The following is a 12,363-nucleotide window of genomic DNA, read 5'->3' as shown; positions in this document are numbered from 1 at the left end:
AGTAGACTGTGTGTGTGTGTGTGTGTGTGTGTGTGTATATATATATATATATATATATATATATATATATATATATATATATAGTGTGTATATATATATATATATATATATATATAATATTTCTTCAAACTTTATGAGTTATAAAGAACCTTCCATGGTTACACACATTGGTAAAGAAAATTGCTTTTAGGAAGCTTCCACTTTTCTTTAAGCCAAAGTTTCTCTTTCTTTGGTAGGCTTCATGAATTTTTATTCTGGTGTTTGCTGAACCAGCGAGCGGGCTGTAGGTCGAGCCGAAGTTGCTCCATCACCCATGTGTCTTTCTGAGCACTCTCCATAAACTCCTCCAATGAAATCTGATCTACAAAATAAAAATAAAATAAAAAAACACCTCTGAGCACAAATATGATACATACATACTGTATGAATACACTACGTTATGAATTCACTACTACTGTACTACTAATTACACTAGTTCTAAGAATACACACTTTATAATTCTGTATTTTGATTTTTAGACTGGATTGTCCCTTATTTATTAACTCAGCCGACTAACAGGTGATGAGTCTATGCCATCGTGTGTTGTCTGTCGTTCATCCGACGTCCTCCTCATTTCACGAAAATCGCTTCTTCTCTCTCAGTTCTTCACCAATTTTTATTCTTTTTGGCAGGAAGGTAGGTCTGCCTGGGGTGTATATACCTTCTACACAAATTTACATAATTGCAATTAATAATGAAGATATGGAGTAATTAATCCCTAACGAGCAGTTTCCACACAAATCGCTTCTTTTCTCTCAGTTCTTCACTGATTTTGATTCTTTCTAGCATGAAGGTAGGGGTACCTAGGGTACATATAACTTCTACCCAGATTTGCTTACTTACAATTATTAATGAAAGTTAATAGTGGACTAATTAAGCCTTAATGAGCAGTTCAACAAAAATCGCTTGTTCTTGGTCAATTCCTCGTCATTTTTTATTCTTTCTGACAAATAGGTCACTATTCCTAGGGTGTATATAGCTTCTATATATAGCTTGTATATAGTGTGGGATCAGAACACTTCATCCAATGACCATTTCGTCCAATGCCATTTCATCCAATAGTTGAGAAGTTTTGTCCAGTAGTTAAGACATTTCATCCAAAGCCTTTTTCATATGCACAATCAATTATTTTAAAATTTGGCTTCACTGTGAGTTCCGTTGGCCAAGTTATTCATTTTTGAAGCCATCTGGATCATATTAAATCTTACAGCATTTGCTTTACAAAAATGTTTTCCACTTCAGTCAAATTTTATTGGGAATTCTTCGTTTTCTAACAAATGAATACCTGAAATATAAAATAATTGATAGTGCATATGAAAAGGCTTTAGACGAAATGTCTTAACAATTGGACAAAAAGGTATTAGATGAAATGGTCATTCGATGAAATGATCTGTATTCTATAGTGTATATAGCTTACAACATTTATTGCGCAAGGTGGCCCACTTTAGATTGTTCCTTCTGGACTAGATGGGGTCGGACTGAGCTACGCCATCATTGACGGTCTCATTTATTTATTTATCTAGCTAGCTAGCTATCATGTATCAAGCCAACAAATATATAAGCAAACACAAACAATGCGCCTAATCAACACTGTCATACAACTCCAGCTGTCTTTCTTTGGACATTCTATGAGAAAGCAGGAGAAAGACCTAATACAGCAATGTTGCCTGTACAGTATGTTCCACAACATGGTTAGCAAAGCAGAGGGTGGCACAAATCCAGCTATCTACAGTATATTGCCAAGCATGTAAATCAAGAAATTAAACTCAATGAGCATGAATTGTGTAACACTGCCAAGGACAGAGTTGCATGACGATCTGTGGTTGAAGCCGCTTCTTGTTTCTCCAATTTAGTATGAGATGGAGCCGACCAAGAGAGATCCATTGATTAATTCATTCATTCATTCATCTCTGAGAGATGCATCAAGCAGATAATGGCAAGGAACCATTTGCTACTTGTTTTGGGAACTTACCATCATGATTTAGATCCACAAGCTCAAAGATCCTGTCACTTATCTGATCTGGATTGAGTTCTTCAGAGTCTGAAAGGTTCTCATACCTTCTCAATTTGTAGATTATCTAAAGACAGAAGTATTGTGACCAATATAGTTAAACATATCCATGCTGTAATGAATAAAATTACAAAATTCATTTAAATGCCATTCTGGTTAATAGGATTGTATTTTTATATCCACCAACTGTGTTGGAGGAGGTTATGGTATGTTTTCACCTCCATTTGTTTGTTTGTCCTTTCCCAACGTAACTCAAAAAGTAGTGAATGATTTTTGATGAAATTTTGAGGAAAGGTGGACCAGGGGCCAAGAAACAATTGATTAGATTTGGATGTGAATCTGAATATGTATGTGGATCCAGGATTGTTTGGTCTGTTCCCAACGTAACTCAAAACGTAGTGAACGGATTCGGATGAAATTTGGTGCACAGCTTTAGTATTATCCTAGGTTCAAGCAACTTGTTTATGATGCTGATAACATGTGGCTTGGTGGAGGTTCAGTTCTAGTTCTGTATGTTATCTTTTTCACTATTGGATTTTGATGCAAACCCGGATATGTATGTGGATCCAGGATATTCTAATACGTGTCTTGGCGGAGGTATGCACTCCACTGAGTGCCCTTCTGATCGATACTTTTTGGTATTTTGATAGAATTACCTTAATTAAGTGTGTCACCTCCTGTCTGTCCAGTCGTCCATTTCCATCCTTGTCGTAAACTTTGAAAGACCACTTCAGTTTCTCCTCAAGCTTACCTCGAAGGACCAGATGCAGTGCAGCCACATACTCCATGAAATCCATGATGTTGTCCTGAAAAATCCGTGTGCACAATGGGTCAAATATTAGTCTGAGACCAAAATTTGTATTCGTTTGTTTAAGTCATGTGTTTAAGTGGTGTTATGAAAATTGATCAAAGGTGCAATGGAGTTAAAGTTGTTACACGTGTTATTTTCCTATAACAGCATGTCTCAAATTGTTTTATTGCTCTGATGCCATAGTGATTTGCTAATGATTACACATTTTTAATTAATAATTCATATTAAACTTGTATTATTCTTTTTTTATCATTTTATAGTTACACTAAATGTTGTGGAACATCTGTGAGACATGCTAGATCCTGTTGGTGATGGATTATGATGATAATAGACTTATAAAGCCCCATTTCTGTGAGTTCAATAGCGATGGAGACAGTGTTGTAGTTGAGTCACTAAGGCCCTGTCCACATGGCAATGGATTCAGGTGAATCTGATAAAATTGTTTATCGTTTCGGCCTGGCGTCCACACGGCACCGGCGTTTTGGGTGCCCCAAAACGAAATCTTTTGAGAACGGGTTCCAGAGTGGAAAAATCTGGCAACGGCGCCGTTGTGAAGTCGTCTGGATGAGTAGAACGGATTTGTTTATGATGATGTCACAACCACATGACTGTCAGTGCTTCACACCGGGTAGAAGTGTAACGAACTCGATCCGAGTTGTCAACAAATCCTATAACTTGGTTCATGAAACGCGCTTACAAAATATTTTCACTGCTTTCCAAAAACAAAAACAATCCCTCCAGCAAAAATAGGGGGAAAAAAAGGAGCGATCTCACCTCTTCAGATGTTGGTTTAAGTCCGACAATACATTCCTCAAAAGGGCGTAGAAGAACAAAGTAATCCATCAACATGTAGCATTCAATTTATTCCGGACCATTAAAGAATTCTGGAGGATATCAGAATGTTGGCGTACCGGCTTCCATCTACCCCCATTCATTCTTCTTTCCGCGTCTTTCGTTTTACGCTACTGATTAATAATCAAAACTTTATGTGGCTAATGCTACAGAAGAAGGGGTTTATGCGCATGCGTCTACTTCTTCTATTGTTCTGGTGTCTCCGCTGGGACCGTCTTACAGCGCACGTAGAGGTGTGGCATGTGTATTGCATCGTTTTCAGCAAGCACTGCGTTGCCATATGTACCTGAAATTTTACTGATCCGTTGCCCATGTGGACGCGATATTTAAAAAAAAAATCTCGTTGCCGTTGTCGTGTGGATGTAGCCTAAACCTCGAGTCCGAGTCCAGGCTCGAGTCCCCAGTGTTCAAGTCCGAATCAAGTCCAAGTCATTCAAGAAAATTTGAGGTGGCCTAGCATGGTGTGAAGATGATATTATCTCTCATATTATTCCCTGACCTGTGAAGTGCTGCTTGTGATAACACCAAGAAACTTCAAATTGGAAAAAACAGCCCTCTGTCCTGAAGACGTTCCTGTCTTGCAAAACCTAATGTAATATTTTTACTTCCAAAAAAAAAATCTAAATAAATATCTTAGAGACAACTTCAACCAAATTTATTTACACTTATTTAAATCTGTATATTTGAAGATATATGAGAATAAGCTCATTACAGCCGGAACTACCGTCAGACCGGTCGTTCCAAGGAATTAATCAACACCTTCTGTCCAATCAGGAACGAGAATTCAATCGCACTGTGATATAATTAGACATATCAGGTGAAAATGCAAATTAAATCCAAATTGCTTGAAACTGCTCTCATTGCAAGGGCGCAGATGACACTGGGGACGAGGGGGACATGCCCCCCCCCCCCAGATTTATAGTGACCCCTATCTGTCCCCCCCACCCACCGTCCCTACGCCAAACATAGGTAGAAAAAGTGAGGATTAATGTTCCGTTAGTTAGGCTAACTTACACTGCAGCACAAAGTTGAAATGGCAGCAGCAGTAGCCTTGTCTGTGATCAATCCACATTACACCGATTCAAGAAGGGGAAAGGCTGGAGCAGATCCTTGCAGAGTTGGGAAAGAGTTTCTGCTGCGACTAATGGTGCGTTCGGTTGTACTCGTAAGTTGGAAGTTTGAAGTCGGAAAAGGATTGAAATCTACCAGCATAAACATTGGGGTTTTCATTTCATTTCATTAACTGTCCATTTTTTCAAATTCCATGGTTTTAAACTGGGAAGTGCTCAGTTCTGAGGTTATGTTGTTCGGAGCTCCAAGTTCCAACTTCCAATGTAAATGTAAGCACCATCTCGACCCCGGGGTCCTAAGGGGAGCTGGGGACTTTGCCTGTCGCGGTAACCATAGTGATCATAAACAACTGTCTAATGACAGCTGGTGATCTTTCTGCCACATTAAGCCAGAGAAGAGGGGAAAAAATCACAGCGTTTGTTTCAAAAACCAAAAGATGTAAATATCCTATGCCTGTTCCTGTTGCCTTTCCCAGATGTGACAAATACTTGTTTTGTAATGTTGAGTAGCTAGTCTGATAATAATAAGAAGGAATTTGGACTTACCTGAAGTAGGCTAAATGTAAAATAACAGCATTCTAGGCTATAAGTGAATATCTTTTAATGTTGTTATTTTTATGTATAATGTTAGTAATGTTTTATGTATAATGTTAGTAAGCAGCAACTGTTAACTGAAATTATAAGATTTAAGATGTTAACATTGTCCTCCTGGCCTGCAGGCAATCCCTGGTGGGGTCAACAATGAAAAAACAAAAAACAATTACAGTGTTTTTTTCAAAAACTGAGCAATGTAAGTATCATATTGCCTGTTAACTTTCCCAGATGTGGCAGATATTCTCTTTATAATGTTGAGTAGCTAGTCTGACAATAATAAGAAGGCATTTGCACTTACCTGAAGGCACGAGTGTGAATCATTTCAATTTTTTTTTGTTATTAATTTTTGGACATTCCCTTTTTGTTAGAAGTTACAGTTAAAGTTTTTGTGATGAGATTCTTCATCCTGCTGAGATCAGCAAATGTTTAAATAAAACATGTAGAAGACATGAAGTTTTGGAGCGTGATTAACATACCAGACAAATAACAATTTGATCATGTATGGCTAGTGTTGACCATGTAGGCCTTTGTCTACCAATGTTCATTCAGTTAGAAAACTCACAATTCTAATGTGTGTATATATATATATATATATATATATATATATATATATATATATATATAATGTATATGTGTGTGTGTGTGTGTATATATATATATATATATATATATATATATATATATATATATATATATAATATATATATATATATATATATATATATATATATATATATATATATATATAATATATATATATATGCATTTACACAAAATGGAATCATTTGCTGGCAGCTCAGTCCCCCCCAGTTCAAAAATCCTATCTGCGCCCCTGTCTCATTGAATGCAGAATTGAATGCTAAACAATATACTTTTACAGAATTAAAATATGTTTATCCGCTCTTCTGATATTACAAATCAAAGATTGAAAAAAATGGCTTAATTTTTACAAAACTGCTGTAATATTCTGTATGAGGATCATATGGTCCAAAATGGGCCTCATTAACCAATGAGATCAAATGTTTTTTTCTTGATAACTTTTCTATTTTTCAAGATATTTACATGGACATTGGCAGGCACATAGATGGTTGTATACTGAATACAAAGTTTGAAAAATTAGTAAAAACCCATTATGCAAATTGCTATTTAATTTGCATTAATTATGCTAATTATGTTTTTAAACCGTTAAATCAGTACACTCTCTTTTTCAAAGTTTCACCAAACAGCTTTATTTGTGCAATATAAAGCTGATCTTAACTCATTTACAGTATGCATCACAAAGAAGGAGAAATCACTGTTAATTATGAAATATGCATAAATAAGCACTGAATATCATTCACATCTACCATTCTCTATCAAAATAAAAAAAAGTACTAAAAGTTTATTTCTAATACCCTCTTTGTGCTCTGTAGGCCTTTGTATTTCTCAAAAGTAGGACCTATGAGTGTCTACATGAAAGAATATAAATGATTCTTTCAATTAATATTCACAGCTTTCAAGGCGAACCTCGAAAAAGCTGTGTGATCCACATCCAGTAAACAATTCCAATTAATTGGATTGGAAATTGACATTCGCATTTCTGACTTCCATTTTTTTTTAAATCTCACTCTGACCACTATGATCTCAATATTTTTCATCAAAACAACTACAGTTATATTCTAAAATAGTTATTTATTTACATGAATCAGTTTGATTTGAAAAAATAAGTAGGTAAAGCTATGAAAACTCAACTCACTTCCGAGTTCCCCATGAACCATAACGTCAAAACTAGCTGACGGAAAATTTTGCCGAATACTTCATGAGAAACAGTGAGAGTGAGAACATCCCTATAAAAGTTATCTGATTGATATTCATGAGTAATCCAGTTGGAAACCGATCAGAAGAGAGAGAGAGAGCGAGAGAGCCTGAGTGCTTTCCCGCGACTCAAAAAGCACCAGCAGTTTCCCAATGTCACCCGAGCAGAGTTTTGACTCTTTTGTACCAACTTCAACCTGCCGTTACTCCCAAAGTACTGAGCAGATCTTAACAACAAACATTTCTTTGGAAAGCAGAGATTATAAGCTTTTCAATGATAGTATGTGCAATAGAAAATATCCAAGAGTTAAGCAATGACAGATTTGGAAACTTAAATGAGCGTCTGTATAGAGGATGTGCAGTCACATGACCCGCACGTGTGTACTCCGCCCACATTGGACGGCATCAGGATAGTTTACCTTGCATGAGCGTAATGGATCCAGGCAGTAATCCCCAAGAAAATTCGGAAAATACCCCATCTACATCGCGCGATTACTTGTCTAAGTTTGTTCAGCATCTTGAAGGTGACGTGACGCAGCGTTACGTGGAAAAGCGTTCCAGGTTGGGGATTGCAGATCCGTACAACTTGCCGCAATCCTTGTTCAGGGAAATTCGGAGCTGCGGTGCCGGCGATTTGCCCGATCTGGCCTACCACGACATTTACAATTTTCTCATTAATTGTGAATCGTGTTACACTGGCAAAGCCCTCAAAGCTTATAAGAGCCTGGAAGCTTATAAATATTTTGTTGTGGGATGGGTCTCTCAACTATACATCTGGAAGGTTCCGAAGAAGAATGTCTACTTGATAACCTCACGGGTAAATGGCATTAAGACGTTTATCATAAAGAGACTATGCAGGACGTTTTATCTTAAGAATGTTCGAAATCTAAACTCAGTTCCAGATAATGACAGGGTTGTAAATATGTATGTTTTTGTCTGAAAAACAGAAAATCAGGAAGCTGCGCACATGTGCGCGGAAGCTGCGCAAATGTGCGCAGCTTTCTGAATTACTGTTTTCTTCTCATACTTATACTTCCTATGTTTCATGGACTGTAACGGCATTTGCTCATTTAGTAATTTTAATACAGAATTTACTCTGATGAAATTATTCAGACACTCCAATGCCCCCCCTAAAAAAAAAAAAAAATCGGGTCTGTGCGATTCAGCCGTGGAAGGCGCATCCGCCGTTTGCATCCCCGTTTAAACTCATAGGTTAAAGGCGTTGTGCGGTAATTTCAGCAATCAGGCTATATCATGTGTCAAAATGTCAGGTTTGGTGGGTTATTCAAGCGCCTCGGTTTCCCGCGATCTCAGTGTCACAATGCGCCCGCTACAAGCATTTAAAGTTGACGCGCACAGCCAAATTTAGGCAGCCAGCCGTTAACTAGGTCAACTTATGTGTGACGTCATACCAGTAACCTCCCTTGGGTGATGCCGGCCTGTCGCCATGTTTTCTCTATAGCGTGCGTTTACCAGAGTTGTTTACATTGCGGATTTTGTGGATTTATTCAGTTTGTGGATAGTTTTGAACACTCAAAACACTATGAAATGATGTATTAATATTCTGTGATACAAAATGCCTAATCAGTGTATTGTGTTTGGCTATAACAACGAACACTGAACACTATTTGTGACTGTTGTTATCAATGGATCTGATTTCAAGGTCATGGCTAGGTATTGATAGAAAAAAAATATTTTTTAAAAAACACGTTTTAAGTGTTTCTATGTATCAATCATTAATTGTACAAAATGATTTTCATACATTTATGTATTTGTCATATCTTTCTTTGTCACATGAAGTGTTGTCTTGATAACATATGTGGCACATAATTTTAGCAAATGGATGACAGAAGATTAATTGAAAGATTTATGCCACAGAGCTGCCTTTAACTAATAATTATCACTTATTACTGACGATTGTACGTTTACTAAACAATACAATACAAAGCTCAATACTCCCAGCCTATAACATACTGAATATCAAGTTAAAATCAACCGCAATAAAAGGAAAATGATGAAAACTGGAATATCAAGGGGTCTACTGTATCAGAAGGCCCACTGCATTTCGCGAGATCGCAAGCTGTCAGGTTGCTAGAATTCAGTCTTTCTAGCTATACTTTCAGCCCCTACAGCTATCAGTATTACACATAATCATAGATTAATCACACAACATTCTAATTCAAGTGAAAATGGTCTTTAAAAATACACACAAGTAGTGATTTAGTCAGAGAAACCAACCAAAACAAGTCTTCAAGTCGCCGGTCTTCTTTATTCTCGTCTTCGTTTCTGTCGTCGTCAGAACTGTCCTCATTTTCTTCTGAAGATGAGCGCTCAGGTTCAAATCTGTAAGGCTGAATACCACCAGGACATTCAGCTGTCAAAATCTCTACTTGTGGGCCATTTTCTTCTTCTGTATCGGTAAAATCAAAGCTAATTTCCTCAGCATCGCTCCTATTTTCTGGTGTGCCCGCCATTGCAACTGCACCGAGTGGTTACTGGTATGACGTCACGCAGCTGTTCCATTGACCGAGAGGGGGCGCTGCAAACGCGGGAAATTTCAAGTGATGGGCATGACCAAATAAGGACCGATTACAACCGTGGGAAGCTTTTGAAAAATCGACGGTCAATTTATTTTGAATCTTGAAAGCATTCTGGTCCAGAATAATGCGACTTTTATCGCCACTGCGTGACGCCTTTAACCGACTTTAACCGGCTAATGAGGCTCAGTGGTCGGTCAAGATTTTTTTTAGTTTTCGCCATCCCTACTATGGATTGGCCTTTCAAAGGCATATATGAGCCAAAAAGATAAAACATTGTCATAGACTAGGCCAGGGTAGTAGGGCTAGGCATAGCCATTTTAAACGTTAGAGACTGTCTAGTTTCTAAGCATGCAGTTACCATTCAATCCGAAAATCAACTTAACAGATGTACTAGGAGTATTGAATTAGAAGATTACACCAATCTGATATGAAGTGTTCACTACAAATTCGGCTGGTAGAACTGGGGTTCCAGTTTTCTCTTCGCACAGCGGACACCCATTTTGCGCGTCTCTCCTCGTCTGCGGGGAATCTATAAAATGACAGGCCCTCCTTTTGGCCCTGTCTATTGGTACAACCAAATGCTGAACAAGATATAACCATTCTCGAAAGATCTACTCCCACACACTTGATAATTAGAACGGGTTCGTCTAAGTTCTATGCGCGGCCATGCCGTCCAAAATGACGGATAACGAGTATCACGTGACCTTGTGACGTCACGTGCACGCTCTCTATACACAATTTTCACAGCACGGCCAATGAGCATCTGATATGCTTAATATAATAATCCAGAAATAATCATGCTGGTTGAAGTGGCTTCACAGCACATCAGATCAAACAAACAGTCCTGTGAATCAGATCATATTTACCTGCACTGTCATGATACTTACATGATTAGTATCGAATGATCGAAACAAATTTTCCATGTAGGCCAGTTCTTCGACGGATGAGTCACAGGTGAACCCGAAGATTCGTTTAAATTCATGCAGATGCAAGGTTCCACTTGGACACTCACTCGCAAACTTCTTGTACATCGCCTGAATCTGGGAGAGAGCTATTTCCGAGTTCTCTGTGCTCTGTGATTGTCCCATTACTGTATTCTGTAACACAGCTGTGGATTTATGGAGGTCAAATATCTCGTATAAAAATGTTCACTTGTATTTCAGTGGTCCATGATGATCCATGACACTTGAGCCATTGTCTTGAAGTGAGCCTCTTCAGTGCTGTTAGTGGATTAACTCTTGAGCGCTCAGTATTTTTAGACAGAGACTCCAATCCAATCATCTTTCAATGGTCTCTGCTTAATCCCCAACTTTCATGGTAGAGGGTCCATTATATGAAGGGATGTACTACAACTTCAAATCAGAAAAAGGCATAAAAAAGAAAGCAGTGACTTCTAAGTTTGCTTTGACTTGTATTTCTTTGCAGACAGAATGAACCCAAGATATTTCATGTTTTGTTGGTCAACTTCATTTCATTTGTTAATACACATCCATTCCTTTGTTTCAGGGCTGCAACACATTCCAAAAAAGTTGGTACAGGGGCAACTTAGGGCTAGTAATGAGGTAAAACAATTAAATAATGATGTGATTTGAAACAGGTGATGTCTACAGGTGATTGTAATCATGATTTGCTACAATATCGATATCCAAGGGGTGGCACGGTGATGTAGTGGTTAGCACTGTCGCCTCACAGCAAGGAGGTCCTGGGTTTGAGCCCAGTGGCCGGCGGGGGCCTTTCTGTGTGGAATTTGCATGTTCTCCCCGTGTCTGTGTGGGTTTCCTCCGGGTGTTCCGGTTTCCCCCACAGTCCAAAGACATGCAGGTTAGGCTAATTGGTGGCTCTAAGGCCAAGTTTACATTAGACCGTATCTGTCTCGTTTTCTTCGTGGATGCACTGTCCGTTTACATTAAAACGTCTGGAAACGCCGGGAAACGGGAATCCGCCAGGGTCCACGTATTCAATCCAGATCGTGTCTGGTCCGGTGCTGTGTAAACATTGAGATACGCTGATACGCGGATACGCTGTGCTGAGCTCTAGCTGGCGTCATCATTGGACAACGTCACTGTGACATCCACCTTCCTGATTTGCTGGCGTTGATCATGTGATGTGACTGCTGAAAAACGGCGTGGACTTCCGCCTTGTATCACCTTTCATTAAAGAGTATAAAAGTATGAAAATACTGCAAATACTGATGCAAATACTGCCCATTGTGTAGTTATGATTGTCTTTAGGCTTGCCATCCTTCCACTTGCAAGTGGTAAGTGACGCGCATGCCTGATATGCACTGGGATCACACACACAGCGGCTCAGTCCCGAATCACTGCTCGTGCGCTTCACTCGCGCGCTCTGTGAGCTGCGCAGGGCCGGAGTGCGCACCCTCCAGAGGGCACTCGCTGTTCAGGGCGGAGTGATTTGGAGCGCAGGATGCCTGCAGAGCCGAGCGTATCCGTGTATTGGCGTTGCTGTGTGCACGCGAATCGTGTATTGGCGTTGCTGTGTGCACGCTAATCGTTTTAAAAACGTTAATCTGATGATCCGCTGATACGGTCTAATGTAAACCCCACCTAAGTTGATCGTAGGTGTGAGTGTGAATGGTTTTGTCTCTATGTGTCAGTCCTGTGATGACCTGGTGACTTGTCCAGGGTGTACCCC

The 12,363-nt window shown here is 38.9% G+C and overlaps 1 protein-coding gene across 1 annotated transcript; it reads right to left on the bottom strand.

The window, feature by feature from the left end:
• Nucleotides 1-239: 239 nt before the first annotated feature.
• On the bottom strand, nucleotides 240-10,799 carry guca1g (guanylate cyclase activator 1g). Its single transcript, XM_060922842.1, has 4 exons — nucleotides 10,599-10,799; nucleotides 2,707-2,856; nucleotides 2,012-2,117; nucleotides 240-361 (listed from the first exon to the last, which is right to left on the bottom strand). Exons 1-4 carry the CDS (start codon nucleotides 10,797-10,799, stop codon nucleotides 240-242), a joined length of 579 nt encoding a protein of 192 aa, XP_060778825.1.
• Nucleotides 10,800-12,363: the final 1,564 nt, after the last annotated feature.

This window comes from Neoarius graeffei, chromosome 6 (genome assembly GCF_027579695.1).
Source record: "Neoarius graeffei isolate fNeoGra1 chromosome 6, fNeoGra1.pri, whole genome shotgun sequence".
In the NCBI taxonomy this organism is placed as follows: domain Eukaryota; kingdom Metazoa; phylum Chordata; class Actinopteri; order Siluriformes; family Ariidae; genus Neoarius; species Neoarius graeffei.
The sequence above is the reverse complement of the archived record's forward strand: the minus strand, read 5'-3'. Positions and strand labels throughout refer to the sequence as shown.